Source organism: Gigantopelta aegis, chromosome 14 (genome assembly GCF_016097555.1).
Source record: "Gigantopelta aegis isolate Gae_Host chromosome 14, Gae_host_genome, whole genome shotgun sequence".
Lineage (NCBI taxonomy): Eukaryota > Metazoa > Mollusca > Gastropoda > Neomphalida > Peltospiridae > Gigantopelta > Gigantopelta aegis.
Genome location: NC_054712.1, coordinates 59,706,288 through 59,725,643, shown reverse-complemented (window position 1 = coordinate 59,725,643; position 19,356 = coordinate 59,706,288). Strand labels below are relative to the sequence as shown.

Here is a 19,356-nt window from a genome sequence, read left to right as displayed (position 1 = left end):
AGGTGCAAGGGAGCACCAGCAGCCCGATCAAATCGGTAGCAGGCGGGTGGGGTTGGTGGTGGTGCTATGGAATTTGAATGGAGCAGTTAAATGCCAAAGAGAACAGGGTGCGCAATTTTGATTGAGGGAATTTGGCGCAATTTTGAACGGTCGGTCGAAAGGTAAATGGCCGAGCTAATATACTATATAGGTTTTGATATTAGTGAATCGAGAGTAGCTCGTTAACTATTGCTAGCATTACGTTTACACCAGGACCAAAAATGAAGCTGCCAAGGACACTACCTCAGTCTTTTGATACTTTTTGATTTACTAACGTTTAACAATTTATATTATTATTATTAAAACAATTTAAAAGTAAAACATCGTATTACTGAACAAGAAAAAAACATAAAGGCAGTTTTGACTGCTTCCACGAGTTACTAACATTAATTAGACAAACAGCTAGCACAGCATCCACGCCGCCCTACCGCCTAAAAAAACCCCTAAAAACCCAACAACAACAAAAAACAAAACAAAAAAGATAATTTTTCCAAAATAGAAAAAAAACACAAGCACCTATTACATTGAAAAATTGCTCCCAATTTATATATTTTTTTAAAATTGTGATGTTCCATTAATCGATTATAATCGATTGATGTATCAATCCATCATCCATGGATAACAAATGTGTGTTGGGTGCTTTCCAGTTTAGATGTTGTTTTAAAAAAATATAACAGTTCTTCACAAATCTAGACATGCTTCTTTTCGATAAAATAGATCATATTTAAATTAATATTTAGAAAAACGGATGAATATAGAACTAAACTGGTTTTGATAGAATCCCCGCATAAAACTAATACACTGAATGGTCCCTACTTCAAAGCGGTCTTGAGTAGAGTAAAAGACTTTGTTTGATTGGTTCATTTTGTATTAATTCATTTCATTGGTTCAATACACTCATTAAGTTTAAACAGGCAGGAGTGTAGGTGAAGGAAAAAAGAGAAAGATTTTTGTTTTGTTTTGTTTGAGTCGCACATTCCATTTAAAATTCAATAAGCATGGCAACAGCCTATAATGTTGATCGTATGTCACCATCGTCAAAAAACAAAACTACCCAATCAACCTCAACAAAAGACAATCATTCTGTTAGTAAAAGGTGAGAATCGCACTGAACTTCTGAAGCATTTTCATCCAAGTGGTCGAGACTCATGGGATAAGGCATTCCAAATGTATTAAAAATGAAATTAAGACAGTAACTTGTATTTGATATATTTGTGGAACGAGAAAGGGATGTATTTCAGTTATAAGTAAAGCACATGCCTCCTGTATTAGGCTGTAACAACCTCCAATGAACATGTTTTTCGTTGGGACAACTTTTGAGCCTTAAAGGAAACATGTCAAGAGACCATATTATAGCTCATTTTAAAAGCAAAATGATATAAAAATAATATACAAATAAGTTTATAACAATAAAATAGGCGTAGTTAACTTAAAATGAAGAAATTACGCCAATCAGTATCAAAGTACAATTTATGCATATTTATTCGTGAGCGTTCGAAAAAAAAGGGAAGTGACGTCAGAGCCGCTGTACTCTTACATTATTGTTAACTGGGCAAGAGCTCCACCCGTTCCCCCCATCATTTATAATAGTTTAGGGTTAGGGATAGAGTTAGGGTTAGGGATAGAGTTAGGGTTAGGGATAGAGTTAGGGTTAGGGCCCCATGCCCCACTTTTCTATATATACCCCATCAAAAAATCCCTCTTTAGATCGATAACTAATGGGGGGGAACGGGCGGTACACTTTCCGTTAACTGTTTATATATGGAGTAAGGGCCTTACGATCTTTTCAGTCCAGCAGGGACTTGGAGTTGGTCACTGGCGAGGGTGTGTGTAATAGGCAGATATTTTTCCAAAATTCTTGACGGACATTCAGTCCGGTATATCCTCGAAGGACCGTCCTATTAACGGGAAAATTACTACAACGCACACGCATTGTAATTGCACGATCAGTTTGATTATTTGAGCTATTACCTTGTTCAATTAACTACCAATATCAATTAATACAATGTTTATATCCTTACATGTGTATTCTGTCGATAGATAAAACACATGCCACAGTTGAATGTGTACATTTCAAGGCCTGGATTGGAAAGCGTCCTATAGGTAAGATGGGCTTCCATAATTCGTTTTTGTTGAAATAATACGTATGTCACGTGACCTGACCCAAAGATGAAAGCAGACGTGACAGCGGCAGGATTCTTTCGCATTGGCAAGTACTGATTAATTTAGATGCAGGTAGGTATCAATATAGCATATGATTTTAATCGATGCTACTATTTAAAATAACGATCATGTATAATGCATTTTGTATAAAAATTACTTTTTTGCCTATTTTTTCCTAATTTTTTTCTTTATTGGTAGCAAGTACTTCCTGGTTCAGGATTATTGTGTTGTTACAGTTCAAAAAACCAAAGAACCAAAGTTATTTAAAAAACAAAAAAGACGTTTGTCCCACCTTATTTTGCAAGCAATAACAGGGCTTCTAGATTATGGTAGCCCCACTCCCATGGCTTGTGATATTCAACATTGGGATTGTAAACAACTATTGCCATGCCCGACGGCTAGTGAAAACAAAAGTCAAATGTTGCAGTAAAGTCAGTTTTGTAAATATAAATATCCTGCCCCCACACCAACCACTCATTGTTTGTGTTTTTAAGCTCTATCTCCCTCTTTGGGTGACATGTCTGATTATTACTATTATTTAGTAAAATTTTATTAACTTAAAGTAAAGTAGGGCTAGTGAATTTTTAATCGAGGCTAATCAATTTTTTAAATCGCTGATCCCAGGGCTAGTGGATTTTATAAACATTATTATTTAGACGAAATGTTACCTGGACATTGGGGACTATGCAGTGTTGTTAGCAATCCGATTAAAATTAGTTCTACTGGTCTAAATAAGGCATTCGTAATTCACATGAAACATATCGTATACCCTCAGAATAATTCGGAATGTTTGCAAATTATTTTTAAATCACTGGCAGGATTCTGCAAGTAAGGTTTTGATTGGTGGACATGAGCTCCAACTGGCTGGTGTTAGATCCACATGTAATAGTGGAGCTAATTTTAATCAGATTCCCCTGAATAATTTAAACACCATACAGCAACCTGCTGACTGCTAAATCAATAATATTTTTCATAAAAACAGTTCCTTTTTTATTGATTTCTTCAAGACATAAATTCAGCCAAGCAAATTTTAGCTGTATACTTTGTTCTTATGACGTTTTGCTCTTCTATACTTGAAAATAGTGAATAACATTACTCAATAGTTATGTTTTTTCGTTTAGTGACTTGGGGTAGACCGATTCTAAGCACGTGTACTTTTGATTGTATCAGATATGTAGATTTTTCTGCATTGTTGGTTCAAGTAACAATTAAAAATGTCTTCGACTAATATTAATAATTATAATAAAGTTAAAAGCATTTTTAAAATATACTAATACAATTATTAAGTACCTCGACTCACCCGGGTCCCATGCTAAGCTACATATACAGGCCCTAATCTATAATCAGTGTTCGAAATAAGCACTTGTCCATTTGTCCTGACAAACTTTAAAAATCTGCTCAGACAAGCAAAATGTTCCTCAGTGGTTGTCCAGTGGACAAATGAAAAATTTCAATGCAGTTTCATTTTGAAGAATCAAAACTAATGTCCTTGCACTTAAATAAAACTGACAACTTATTTGGACAAGTGAAAGTATTGGCGGACAAGTAGATTTCTAAATTTATTTGCAGGGCTAAAAATTTGCGCGAATCTCCAAATTCGATTCGCGCAAGCATGAAACATCCGATTCTATTTGGATTCGTGTGAAATTAATTAATTAAATTGAATAATCGGTGAGTAAAATGTTACAGAATTAAAAAAAAAGGCTTCATAAGCGTAGCATACATTAGAATCCGTGCATGTTCGAAACATAGAGGCTTATCAAGAATAGTCTGGCCTGGATCCAAGCAGTGGTTGGTCTATGTCTATGAACCAAATTGCCAACGAAGAGAACAGAAAGAAACATGTTTGTTCAGTTCTTAAATAATAACAATAGACAGTAGTATGCCACTTTTAGTAATACATCAAACATTTCTATGTTAGCATCCTATTTTACCAGTTAAAATAAAACCCTTTTTGAAAAATAAATCTGGAAGTAAACAGTGTTCGAGATTAAATTTTTTGGCCAGTTCCTAGTTGGATACTAACATTTCAAAATCTGGTATCCCACCTAAGAATTTAGTATTTTATGGCATCCCGGTGGGATACTGGGTTCTTGAAGTCTGGTATCCAAAATTAAATTCTGGTATCCACGGGATATCGGAATACCGTTAATCTCGAACACTGGTAAAGTAATCTATAAACTACTCGACGACACGAATATACTTCCTACTTCGCAGATTAAATACTCTGCTGAAGGATTTGCTTTTTTCCCTTCAGAGTGGGCAAAGTATTATAGCCTGCTATTTAAGATTTTGAAATCTTGACCCAACACTATTATGGTTCCAATATCAAATCCTACATAGAATTACAGCAACAAATACTTTCTTGTATAAAATAAAATATGTTGATTCAAATCTCTGTAATTTTTGTCATCGCCAGCCAGAAACATCGGATCACCTGTTTCACGCTTGCCCCAAAGTTATCAAACTCTGGAATCTTATAGAAAATGGTTGCAGCAAACAGGTGAAGACTTTCAGTTTGACAAAACTATGATTTTATTTGGTGATATAAATAAGGAAAGCAATTTCGTAAATTGGTTAATTATAAATGTAAAGTATTATATATACAAAACAAAGTACAGAACACCACACTCAATAAAACTGGATTCCAACATATTGAAGATAAGCAATTATTAGAAAAATATATGTATTACAAGAATTGTTTACATGAAGAAGTCGACGAAAACGGAATGTTGGTTAAGATTTTTGAAAAATATTTAAACGACCAGCTTTTTTTTATATAAAAAAGACTATGGTTGTTTGTTTTACAATATTGCTGGTTTGGAGGAAATACTTATTTCAGCTTTCTTCTTTCTCTCCTTGCTCTATGGTATATTCTGTGTATAATTGCTATGTACAGTAATAATTCAGGGCCCCAACCCTGACATTATCTATTGTTTTTCTGGGGCAATAAACAGTTTTAAAAAAAGAAGAAGAAAGTTCACTAATATTATGTTCCTAATCTTGAATTACCTGCTCTTTTTAATCAATAAATCTTTTTGTCGGTAGCGGAAATGTACTTCAGTAATATCCATACAAACATTGAACCAATGCGCAAAATACATAGGCAAAAGTATCCCATGCACTGTTTATGAATAAGCAATCTTCGAAAAGTAATCTGGGCTGCGTTCAGCCAGACCGAGCTGAAAAATGTCCGCTAGACTGGTTTATGCGCTTCACACTGAATCACAGTAAACCAAATGGCCATGTTGGGAACCAATCAATTAGTTCGCGAATGTTGGCCAAACATTCATAATGTTTCACTTTCTGTGTTCATTTGGAAAAATTAAGAATTTTACACCCTGTTCTAATCATAATATTTCGTTATGAAATACTACTGGTAATGAATTTTAAACTAAACAGTTGTATCTTTCATTAAAAACATGATATTCTTAAGTATTTGATACTGTGCCGTTATGTTAGAATTAAAGTATCAATTAGTATTTTATGGCACTACTGAAATGAATGAGACAGAGGATTAACAATGCTTGACTGGTCAGTGTCAACATTAGACTATGACATGTACTTAATCTCTTCACAACAGAAACTGGCATTACTATTAACATTTGTTATATATCAAAATTGTTACATGCTCTGTGTATTTTTGCATAGAAGTTATCAGGATAAACATTATTCACATCTGGATTTCCTTCTGAAGTGCTGGGATCAGTTTTCCCGACTTTTAAAATGATTTTTAAAAAATGCATGAGACTTAATTTTTTTTTAATGACAAAACACTTTAGGGCTGTGATTGAATGTTAAAGTTTGCCAACCTTGATATATTCTTTTTAAGAATTGCCTTCTAATTTGTATGCATTTTTACAGGCATGCAAATGGGTATTATTGTCAAAAGACTTAAAGAGTTAAAGGATTGTTAATGCAGTCAAGTATGTTTTATATACAGTCGAACTTAGTTAACTCGAAGTTGAAGGGGATGACGAAGTAGTTTGAGTTTCAGGGAGTTCGAGTTTTCGAAATTCGTACAGCAGACCCCAAAGTGAAACTGCATTGTAGTATTATCAGTTCGTTAATATCGGAAGACACGTTTTCTGCTCCATCCCTGTCCCCAACACACAGATGTTAGCACATTCCTTCTGTGTATATGATAAAACTAAGTAAATATTAACAGAAACGAGATAAATCCGATCAATTTGACGTACATCTCTATGTACTTTTATTGTATTTATTGATAAATTAAAATACTGGATGTCGATCAGCACTAAGTACGTTTGTTTACCAAATAAAAAATACACAATATAAATAGCCAAATTATTGTAAATCACAAAAATCATTTTAAAAAACCCTCACTAACATAGCGGGACATAACATAACAAATCAAAACACTGTATGCCAAATAGCACTAGGTTATGTACTTTTTTTCACATATAAAACATTCACAACGGTACAAAATAATTTATAGCTCTCAAATCACAAAGTACAAAGCAGAACTATCAGAAATTTTTTGTAATTAAAGATTGCTTAAAAAAATCGTCTTTCATTACAGTATCTGTAATCTTGCACAGATTGAGCAGCATTTCTTCCGAATGTTCACGGTTCTGCAGGTAGCACCTAAGGTTAGCACACGCTTCCATGACAAATAACAAATTTGACATGATTCACTCGTTTAAGAGAAAAAACAAACAGCGTTAATTGTTATTACAACAGTTCTTTGAAGATTACAAGACTATCCATACGTTGTGTAATGAGGCCGCTGCCGTGTACAAACACTGACAACCAAATGCAGGCATGTAGGATCATTTCGTTCTGCATAGTCGGCGATCTATTATTCTGTAATTACCGCATGTATCATCGATAGCCGAGACCAGTCGGGGCACTCACGCTTGGCTTGGGTGGCAATTCATTTTTCTTTAAAGTATTACTGGTACAATTAAAAGGCTCAGTCACTCCACAAACTTCGAGTTTTGGAAGTGCAATATCCCTTAATTTTTTATGGTGGGACTAAAAAATTACTTTGAGAGACGAAGTTTGAGTGTTCGAAGTCTGTTATTACTAGTTTGTATAGCAGTTCGGCCGGGACCGCCGTTTCACTTCGAGAGATCGACGTTTTTGAAAGATCGAAGTTTGAGTTATCGAAGGTCGACTGTAATATGAAATTTATATAATTGCCTACATTCAGAATTAAAGCACAGTTATAATCTGTTTGTGGACTGTAGTCAGTTACTTGGCTGGACCTTGTATTGCCCAAGACCGGCCTCGGTGGTGTCGTGGTTAGGCCATCGGTCTACAGGCTGGTAGGTACTGGGTTCGGATCCTAGTCGAGACATGGGATTTTTAATCCAGATACCGACTCCAAACCCTTAGTGAGTACTCTGCAAAGCTCAGTGGGTAGGTGTAAACCACTTGCACCGACCAGTAATCCATAACTGGTTCATCAAAGGCCATGGTTTGTGCTATCCTGCCTGTGGGAAGTGCAAAGAAAAGATCCCTTGCTGCCTGTCATAAAAGAGGAGCCCATGTGGCGACAGCAGGTTTCCTAAAAAAAAAACCTGTCAGAATGACCATATGTTTGACGTCCAATAGCCGATGATAAGATGAAAAATCAATGTGCTCTAGTGGAGTCGTTAAATAAAACAAACTTTACTCTTTTTTTTTGTATTGCCCAAACTGCAATCAACAAATTGCAAGGCTTAAGACATAAGTTAATACAATTTTACTAATTAATAGTAATAATCAGATATGTCACCTATGGAGGGAGATGGAGATTAAAAACACTAACATTTGGTGGTTGTGGTAAACTCTTAATCACGGCCAAGAAACTAAAGAGGCTTCCATCTCACCCAGCACATCAACAACTCCAAGAGCGAACAAAAAAACCTGTTTAAAACGAAGCAGCATAAACCATCTTGCCAGACAGCTTGGACACACATACTCTGATATCCTACCAAGGATGCCTGAAGAACGGGAACCCTTGATAGATGTAGAGGATTGGACAACATCATCAAAAGACATAACCATTGCAGAGGATGTTTCAGGAATCACCAGGAAGGGAGAACAGTCGGATGCCATCCTAAAGTCTCTCACACTGGAAATGCTTCAAGATAAGTACTTGTAAAACTTCACAGTGGACCCATGTCTACACAGATGACTCGGCTGAAGAGGCAGTAAAGAATGCTGGTAGTGGTGTCCACGTAAGATTTCCTGATGGATGAGTAACTTCCAGCACATACCCAGCAGGAAAAGAGTCAACAACTTAGAGTAGAAACAAATGCCCTTCTTCAAGCCTCCAGAATCATCAATTTGGAGAATCCACTTCCATCACATATTCTGTTCCTGACATATTGCAAATCCCTCACTCGGAGCATACAGTCACAGGGACTGGCTGACCTTTCTCTACACATGCAAGTTGTAGTCCAGTGTGTTCCAGCACATTGTGTTATTGCAGGGAATGAACATCCTGACAGGCTGGCAAAGGAGGGAAGCACAATGGAACAGCCAAATCATCCAATCTCCTTCAGAGACAAAAAACATAATTAAGAGAAAGTTCTGATGCACCCACACTACAACCAAGGATCCAGTCCATCATCTGGAGACATACCAATAAACAGCCATTTTCAGACAGTCCCCTGAGCACATCCTGCAATTGTGCCCCCTCTACGATGAAGCCAGGATAAAGCACTGGCCGAATGGAACAACAGTGGCTGTCAAGCTTTGGGGTTCCAAAGAAGCCGTGACAGAACAGAACAGAACAGAACTTTATTCACTCAGAACACCAAACGGTGTTACATTGAGGTGTTTACAAACATATATATATATACACAATACATATATACACAGAAGAAGAAGGTGGTTGTGGTGGGGCAGGATATTCATATTTACAAAATTGACTTAACTGCAGCATTTTACAAATAAATTTCACTAGCCATCAGGCATGGCAATAGTAGTTATTTACTAGCCCAACATTGAATATCACTAGCCATGGGAGTGGGGCTACCATAATTTGGAATAACCTGGTATAAAGAAGTTGTCCATTATGTCAAGAAGTACAGTAGTAGTTCTAGTTACTAACCAGTCTGTGATTGTGACCCGATATTTAGCACACTTTTTAATTTTACCTGCACATGTAGTATAAAATGTTAGGAAGTGGAAATGGTTTGTTAAGGACAACATGACAAAACTGTGTTTTTCTTTCAGGTTACAACAAGATCTCATGACACTACTGGTATGTCCACTTCATGTCTCTACCTAGATTTGTCAGCTTGATGTTAATTGTTATTCCATGTTGCTGAAAATCACCCACTTTCATTATGGTCATTATGGATGTAGTCCAGTGGTAAAGTGCTCGCTCGATGTGCAGTCGGTCTAGAATTAATCCCCATTATCTCTCGTTCCAGCCAGTGCACCATGACTGGTACGGTTGGTATGGGATTGATCCCTGTCGGTGGCCCCATTGGGCACCAAAGGTTGTGGTGGTATGGGCCATCATGTCAGTGGGATGATGTATATAAAAGATCCCATGCTACTAATGGAAAAATTAAGCAGGTTTCCTCTAAGATTACATGTCAAAATTACCAAATGTTTGACATCCAATAGCCGATGATTAATAAATCAATGTGCTCTAGTGGTGTCGTTAACCAAAACAATTTTTTTTTTTTTTGCTGCTTCTGATTTAAGCAGTGTACGATTGTGAGGTGTAGTTGAAAAAAGATTGCTTCTTGTGGTATTACATGTGTATATACTTTCATTTTGCTTTAATTTAATTTCCGAGAACATCTTCAAGCTGTATTCTTGCCTTTACATTTCCACCCTGTATTTTACAACTACATTTTCAATCAACTAAGTCAACGTAAACTAATTGCATCTCACATAATTGATTGCATTAAATAAAAATTTGTTAGAATTAAAAAGTAATTTGAAATTGTTAAAAATTTATTAGAAATAAAAAGTAATTTGAAATTGTTTAAAATTTATTAGAAATAAAAAGTAATTTGAAATTGTTTACGTACATGTAGCTGTTGATACCATTACCACATTATTTATTTGTTCTGTTTTGAAATTTTTTAACAAAAAGTTAATTATAATTTTTTTCAGACTTCAGGAGATTCTGGCGTTTCAGCGTTTCCAGACGGTGATAATCTATTTAGATGGATTGGAACAATGGAAGGCGGCACCGGAACAGTGAGGATGTCTTATAAATATAAATATTCCTTGTTACTTTGCTAAACCTCATGATATTATAATTTAAACAATTATTTCACAAGGGCAAAAATGTCATAAGAAATGTTTGTTTAGTAATTTATCCTCTTAGTAAATTAGATGATCGAATAGTGCTTTGCGGGCCCTACAAATTGAACATTTGCGTAACCTATTTTGATCATGTAAATGATGTCCCAAATTTAATGTGTCAATGAAAAACTGGCTTTGCAAAATTAGATTTAAGGTAGAGTAAACTCAAACAAGAGCTTTATGTGTTAGAAAGATACATACCCGGACCACCAACACATACTGACACTTTAACAAATGAAAAATGCATAATTTTAGAGTTAATAAAAAACCCCATGATTATTCCTGCTAACTGGGGGCAGCCATTTTGTTTTGTTTTTGTGACGTCCAGTGGTATAGCTTGAGGCGAAGTGACGTCAGCTCCGTCCATCTCCTCTATGGGTCATTCCGTGTCAAATCACCCCCCAAAAAAGGAAATTTAAACCTTACCCTCTCCAATTTCAATGAAATTTGGTATATAAGGTTATTTTGGCCAAAAAACCTGAAATTTCAAGTTTCAGCTTAATCGGACCAACAGTTTCCGAGTTATGGGGTATCATTATGGGGTATCATTGGAAAGGGGGAATTACAAGGAATCCAAATCTGGCATTATTCCTGACACTTGGGTTACTTTTGGGCTGATGACCTTTTGACCTTGAAATTGACCTTGTGGGACACGTGACTTTGAGATGACCTTTGATTAAAATTATAGCCCAACATGTTATCTACAACATATAAAAAAATTGGAGGTGGAAAATGTTTCATTAGTCAGCAATTTCAGATTGAAATATGTTTACCTGCTGTTGTTCTATGATCTCTGTATAGACTGCACATGTATTTAAGCACTATTAAATGTACATGCATCAACACTGTAAATGTCATGAATGTTCTAACAATATAGTCCAGCATCCAACAGATTTAAGATAATCTTTTTGAAATATTGCCTAATTATCAAAAACATCTTGTGCCAACATCTCATATTGTTTAGAACAGGCTAAACTATATTACCATGGGGACTACATTGAAAGGAAGTTATGGCCCCTTGAATGGACTTTGGACCCATGTGGAGGAAACTGCAGCCCCCCAACCCCAATTCAGAGCATGCTGCATGAATGTCTAAAATCGAAGAAATTTATGTTTATCCATTAGATCTCGGATTTCCCTCCATTTCCAAGATCCATTAATATGTAAGTATCAGAAAATCTCTAGTAGGTAACTGATAAACAAAAGAACTAATTGATCCTTATTACTTATATACATGTATGTAATTAGTATTGATAATTATTTTTAAGATTAATTACTATCTGTGGTCTGTAGGCCTACTGGCACACTTATGTGTGTACATTTACATCCTTATTGATGAAGTGAAGAATGTTTGTACTTTAAAATTTTGAGTCTACATCATGTCATTGAGCAAGTCATTATGGTAAGATTGCTAAATAATAATTTGTTTATTCACCATAGGTACTGCATCACAATTTGACACTTATTTTCTAAGGTTTCAAGCATAGGCCTGTACTGTAAGCAGCAGAGAATCCAACTGAAAAAAGTTACTTATAGCACTTAGTGATAGGCCTACAATGTAGTACATGTATAAATAATGAAGGGTAAAACAAATCTTTTTAATGGATAAAGAATTTAAAAAAATGGAATTGTCACAATTCAGCAATAAATGGCAGAAAAATTGTCATATATATGGAACTTTTTTAAAATGCCAGACAATTGCTATTTCATTGTACATAGTTAAATAGATGGCAGGGGCGGTATGTAGCCCTGTGGTAAAGCACTCGCTTGGTGTGCTGACAAGTCTGGGAATAATCCCTGTCAGTGGACTATTTTTTGCTCCATCCAGTGCACTACAACTGGTATATCAAAGGCCATGGTATGTGCTATCCTGTCTCTGGGATGGTGCATATAAAAGATCAATTGCTACTAATTGAAAAACATAACGGGTTTCCTCTCTAAGACTATATGTCAAATTTGACGTCCAATAGCCAATGATTAATAAATCAATGAGCTCTAGTGGTGTCGTTAAACAAAACCCTGCAGTACCATCGTTTTGTCCCATTATCAGTCTACAATGCAGGTTTTCAAACTGAGTTTACAATCCAATCCACCCGAATTGGTACAAATTCAAGATACTAGCAATTTCGATGATAGTAATGACGATTCACAAATTCCACTAGAAATAAAGGTGCAGAACTTTGTCTGCAGCCTCTATGATGGTCTTCCTTGGATTGGTTTGGTGGATGAAGTTTCAGAGGAATTTGGAGACTATAACGTCAAGTTCATGCACCCTCATGGACCTTCAAGGCAGTTCCACTGGCCGTCAAAAGCAGACAGGTGTTGGATTCCAGAAAGGGATATACTTTTGTGTTATAAACACCCCATCCTTGACATCATCTTCATCCAGGAATTACAGTATCTGCCAAAATGATCTCGTCAGAATTTTCAAAGTCTGTTCAACATGGATAGTTAAAGACTAGAAAGCTTGTGACTTCAATCAAGTAGTCACTCCTCAAATAAACAGAAATACAATAATATATAAAATTAACAAAAGATGAAGGAAACTACCAGTAGTGATTTATAGATTCTATTTTCCTTAATCAATTGGTTGCCTGGTTGCCACACTATATTGTATCATTAACATTCATGACATTTACAGTGTTGACACATATACATTTAATAGTGAAATGCATGCAGTCTATACAGAGAGCATAGAACAACAGCAGGTAAACATATTTCAATCTGAAATTGCTGACTAATGAAACATTTTCCACCTCCAATTTTTTTTTATGTTGTAGATAACATGTTGGGCTATAATTTTAATCAAAGGTCATCTTAAAGTCACGTGTCCCACAAGGTCAATTTCAAGGTCAAAATATAGGTCAAAAGGTCATCAGCCCAAAGGTAACCCAAGTGTCAAAATTGGACCATTGGTTGCTGAGTTATGGCAATTTAAAAAAGGGTGGCCACGCCCTTTTTTGAAAAATGTAAAAAAACCCGGCCATAACTCGGAAACTGTTGGTCCGATTAAGCTGAAACTTGGAATTTCAGGGGTTTTTTGTGCCAAAATAACCTTATATACCAAATTTCATTGAAATTGGAGAGTGTAGGGTTTAACCCATTGGGTGATCTGACATGGAATGACCCCTATGCACAGTTTAAACAAATGCTCTAATTTACGACATGGCGCTTCGCTTTCATCAACCTGACTTGTAAAACAAGTGACTTGATAGTATAATAAACTATTTAACTAAATATATTTCAATTTGCATCAATAGAACGATATGGAGTTTAGTATTTTTCTTTTTTTAAAAATCCAAAGAAAAAAAAGAGCATATTATTAGGCCTATTGGTATGCTACGTTCGAGCAAAAATGACCACTCACGATACCCAAGTGATAATTTTCTTTTCTTTGGGACTACGTAATTGGCCAGTTTTGTGATTTTAGATGGGAAAGTACTTAATCAAGGGTTTTACAGAATTACTTACAGTAATAAAGCAGGACAGCTGGTCAATTATGAGTAGAGGGGTGTCCGTGTGGTTAACACACAATACCCTGTGATCTTAATAAAAGAGGCACGTCTTTTTAGTGTGTCTAGACAGTATCTGGGGATCGTCTAAATATACACCTGCCAATCAGGAACCACAGGTACAGGCCACGGAAAGAAAATACCAATTAACTAAGAAAACACTCCCGATTATTATTTCAGGAAGTTTGTTAATTTATGTACAAAACATAATAGTTATTTCAAAACTTTGACAATGGTGGTTTATTTTGTATTAAAAATAATATATAATTGTTGCTGGCTTACTAGGGTGACTATTATTACAGAATATTGCAATGCATCTGCAGAAATCAGGTATGTTTTGTTTCTTCAGTTCGAAGACTAATTCCTGACACGTGACACGTTAGGTATTACGTAACCACCAGCTCGCCAGAGTGCATATTCACTGGGATGATACAAAATGGCTGCGCCCGTTATATATAATAGGCGTCACATTTAACCGTTTTATTAATTAACTATATGATTATACTTGTTGATATTAAGCAATAATGTTCATTATATATCGTTGAATATGCATACCAGGTCAAATGCCTTAATTGTCCCTTCCTTTAAGGAGAAAATACTTGGTTTCATTTGGTAAAACATTTGTCAAACAATTGCTTAACTTCTGTATAGTGGGATCTTATGCCTTGTCCTTTCTAATTTATTTTGTTGATTAGGTATTGTGCAGTGGGTAATGTGTGGTTGCTGGTTAAAGTTGTACAGATAACAATTTCTTTTAATAACACTGAAAAATTAATTTCAAATGTTGATTACAGCTTTACGAAGGGCTGAAGTACAAGCTTTCTCTGGAGTTCCCCAGTGGATACCCATACAAGGCCCCGACAGTGAAGTTTGAAACGCCGTGTTACCACCCAAATGTCGACAGTCATGGAAATATATGTTTGGACATTCTCAGTGAAAAATGGTCTGCTCTCTATGATGTTCGAACCATCTTGCTTTCGATACAGAGTTTATTAGCAGGTTTGTTCATTATCTCGCCTCCCCCCCCCCCCCCCCCTACCATAATAGTGTCAGAAATGGAATTAAATTTTTTTAAATTATTATTTCTGTCAGATTAACCTGGCAAGTAAATAATTTTAGCATTTACTTACAAGTTTCAGATTTCATCAATTAAGAAAGTAAATTTAAAATAAAAAAACCCCAGGTGATTATCCCACATTATAGAAACAGATTTAGGTGCAGTGTTTGTGTTAAGTGTGGCACACCCTTGTAAGGAATGACCCGTTGTAGATGAAATCGTCTTCAACGCGTTGTAGATCACTTCTGAGACTTGTGATTGGTCATGACCCAAGTAATCATAAATGCATGATGTTAATTAGGTGCACCATTTTTGTCTATGACGTCATTAAATTACACACTTTCAATGTAATACTGATGCTTTTTGTTTAGTGTTTTCTAGGTAACCTATATTAAAATTTGCTTTTTAAGGGTATGTGAGAAATAGAATAATACACGTGCGCATTGGGAGACGATTTATCTTACAACTCGTGGTTCTGAAAAGTATCTGAACTCGCTTTCATTAGTCAGATACATTTGGCAACCATGTGTAAGATAAATTGTTTCCAACAGGTACTCGTGAATGTATTATTCTCTATATCAGATATGATGTCTGCATTTTACGACATAATGTTCGAGTTTGCATTAACGAATAAATTGTTTTTTAATAATAGCCTTCTATTTTGAATAAGCAGCCTCCCACTTTGAATAAGCAGCCTCCCACTTGGAATAAGCAGCAGCAACAGATACGTTGTCATGAAGTTTGATCCTAAGGTAAAACTTAATAAGAATAATTCTGTTTTCAGAGCCCAACATTGACAGCCCTTTGAACACTCACGCGGCAGACTTGTGGCCAAACAAAGTAGCGTACAAGAAATACCTCCACGACAAGTACCACAGGGATGTGGTCAGCAAAGCGAAAACATGATGTCTCTCGTGAGCCGGGAAATAATGGTGCCGATATTTTGTGGATGTTTTGTCTGTGTGTCCTACAGTTTACTCAGTGATGTGAAAAAGACTTGTATCTCTGACTACTGTAATACACTGTGCAGTTCTGTTTGAGGTGGTCAGCTGTGATAGCACTGGTTCCTGTCGGCTTCTGTTTAGGTCATTACCGAATTCATTACGTGGTTCAGGGAAGGCACTTTTTGTAGTATAAAAAGACAACATGTAGGTATTACTTTTTCATCGTGTGTGGCTACATCAATGTTTGTGTTACGGTAAATGTTAACCTTTCACTTTTAGTTCCATTTTTCACTGTCTTTAAACTATAAATCCTACTTATGTGAAACTGTTTATAGTTGCACCTGTGGATGTTCATCACAATATATTATGTAAATTTTTTAAAATTAAATAAAACTTTTTAATTGTAATACTTTGCGCTGAGCTCTGTGCTAATTTCGCGTTGACTCCATTTCTCACAAAGTGTAAACTATACGTTATTTAAACTAGCTTTATAGTTGCACCTATGAATGTTTATAATGAAGCATGTAAAAAAGAAAAAAATCAGTTAAATTAAAACAATTTTTGACTTTTTCTTCTTTTTTTTAGTTTATTATTATTATTATTATTATTATTGAATTGTTTTTTTTAACACATTAAGATTGACATCTATGGATGGATTTGTAAGGGACATCAAAGAAGTTTATGGTTGACAAATTCTTGTCTTATGTATATACCCATCGCCCATATAAATTCAGCATTAATATAATACATTTTTATTTAAACTATGTGTATGTATGGAGGGAAAAAAAAAGGCAGTTCCACCAGGCATAAAATAATAATTACAGTGCCCCATTCCCCACTCCTCCATATAATCGGATCTGGGACTGTCATTACCTGTAAAATACACTGTTGGTCTCTAGCATCTCATTAATACATTTGTCACTGTTAATACAGTGTATAACACAGATATCACTGTTAACAATGTATAACAGTGTCACTGTTAATACAGTGTATAACACAGGTGTCATTAAAGGGACTGTCTTGAGTTTGCTGTCATTTGAAAAAATTTCTCACCAGCAGATTCTTAACCTTTAGACTACTGGATTAATTTTGAACAAAAACCACGTTGAGTGGGTACAAGTTTATAATTTTTACTCACATATATTCACTTAAATGTTTCATAAATACATGAAATAAAGTTCATATATGAATCGGTAAGTATTATTTTCGTGTCTTTTTTTGTAATTTTTATTATTTTAGATCGGCTAATGGTGATTAAAATTAGGCAAAAAATCAAAAAAGATGCGTTTACTTACGGGCATTTGTGGCCAGCTGTCCAGTATTTATGTCCATTATTCCCGATAACAGTGGTTTTCTGACCATAATTTTTTTTGAAACCCGAACTACGATTCATATTGCAATATTTGGTAATTTTCGTTGTTGGTAAAACGATCAAATTTATTATCAAATTAGCTGTTACAATCAGCTATCGATCCCTGAAAATTACTGCGACGAGCCGCCATTGTTGTCAAGCGAAAATACTTGCCGAAAATCACTTTTTGAACTCAAAATTTCAAGGTATTTTCAATTGAAAAAATCAAAACAAAAACCACCATTTTGAAAAAAAATCTTTTTTCTTTAATTATATTTCCCTTTCCGGTGAATGTCGTGTGCAAAACGGCGGGAAATATGAATTGGGGAATGCACTGTATACAGTGTACAGTATATCGACTGACGTGACGTCGGGCGAGATATCTCGCCTGCAGTAGTCAGAACTAAAATTAAACATTAATTTTTTATATATATTTTTTTTAATATCAGTGTCTGTATATTCAGTGTGTTTCTCATCATTCTAGTGTTTGTAGTAGCTAAAACTTCAGAATGATCAGCGTCTGTATATTAATGTCTTTCTCATCATTCTAGTGTTTATAGTACTGTATATTGCCGTGTATTAGCTGACTTTTGAAGTCTAGAAACACTTTCCAAAAGAAGAGAGTCGGCTTATACACGGAGGCAACAAATTGGAGCATAAAATTTCGATCTAAAATACTCCCGACCGTGACTTACAAATTTTGATCAGACCCTTAGCCTTTCACAGATTATGTAACAATAATTTGTGCACAGTATAAATAAAACACCCCATCATGCAATATTATGCAATTTTTTATTCTTGAATGCATTATCAGTTTGATGAATAATAATAAAAAATTACTTGTTTTATTGTCATTTCAATGGTAAAAACATATTCTTTCCAACTGACCGCCATCTTTGTTTGACCTGTGCTTGGACCAGTCTTTCATATAGCAAGTCTAAGTTACAAAACGGTGTTTTTTCTTCAAACAAGTATTATATTTCTAATATTATTGTTTTGTTGGGAGGGTACATTAAACTGTAAAGTAATGCCATAAATAAATTAAGCTCATTATTAACATTACGGACTGAAAAAACAACATGAATTTCAAGATAATTACTCCCACTATTGTCACATGACCATACCATATACAGTGAACAGCTGCAGTCATGGACCACATGATCTTTTGTTTGTGTGTGGGTGTTGAGGGATTAAACATGCCTCAATGATTTTACTTTTTGCTGTCCAGTGAATAAATTAATTACTTATGTGCAGTGATATGTTGTTACAGCTTGAATTATTTATTTTCCTGGTATGCTTTATCAATTCTAAGTTATTTTTCACGGCATGGTAGATGTTAGCATTGCCACATTGATGATTTATTGCGATCGCGGTTACCGTGTTTGTAATAATTAAAGGGAAAACAAATGTAATGAACAAGAAAAGCACATGTCTATTTGTTGACAGTATTATTGAAATCGATACAACATACAGCTGGACAAAAGATGACTTCGGCTTATACACAAGGCCGATGATTTTGTACTGGATATTTAGGGTCAAACTAAGATGTCGGCTTATCCAAGGAGTCGGTTAATACACAGCAATATACGGTAGCTAAAACTTCAGAATGATCAGCGTCTGTATATTCAGTGTGTTTCTCATCATTCTAGTGTTTGTAGTAACTAAAACTTCAGAATGATCGGCGTCTGTATATTCAGTGTGTTTCTCATCATTCTAGTGTTTGTAGTAGCTAAAACTTCAGAATGATCAGCGTCTGTATATTCAGTGTGTTTCTCATCATTCTAGTGTTTGTAGTAACTAAAACTTCAGAATGATCGGCGTCTGTATATTCAGTGTGTTTCTCATCATTCTAGTGTTTGTAGTAGCTAAAACTTCAGAATGATCGGCATCTGTATATTCTGTGTGTTTCTCATCATTCTAGTGTTTGTAGTAGCTAAAACTTCAGAATGATCCGCATCTGTATATTCAGTGTGTTTCTCATCGTTCTAGTGTTTGTAGTAGCTAAAA

At 35.3% G+C, this 19,356-nt stretch overlaps 1 protein-coding gene across 1 annotated transcript; it reads left to right on the top strand.

Moving 5' to 3' along the window:
* Nucleotides 1–944: 944 nt before the first annotated feature.
* On the top strand, nucleotides 945–16,568 carry LOC121388887 (ubiquitin-conjugating enzyme E2 C-like). The gene is made up of 5 exons (XM_041520415.1): nucleotides 945–1,135; nucleotides 9,394–9,421; nucleotides 10,291–10,377; nucleotides 14,792–14,996; nucleotides 15,839–16,568. Exons 1-5 carry the CDS (start codon nucleotides 1,038–1,040, stop codon nucleotides 15,958–15,960), a joined length of 540 nt encoding a protein of 179 aa, XP_041376349.1. The 5' UTR covers nucleotides 945–1,037; the 3' UTR covers nucleotides 15,961–16,568.
* The last annotated feature ends 2,788 nt before the right edge of the window (nucleotides 16,569–19,356 follow it).

Bases quoted from the DNA above. Each gene is read 5' to 3' on its own strand.
- LOC121388887 (XM_041520415.1), top strand. From the start codon at position 1,038: ATGGCAACAGCCTATAATGTTGATCGTATGTCACCATCGTCAAAAAAC. The intron at 1,136-9,393 runs GTGAGAATCGCA...TTTTTCTTTCAG, and splicing joins AATCATTCTGTTAGTAAAAG to GTTACAACAAGATCTCATGA. The intron at 14,997-15,838 runs GTTTGTTCATTA...TTCTGTTTTCAG, and splicing joins GATACAGAGTTTATTAGCAG to AGCCCAACATTGACAGCCCT.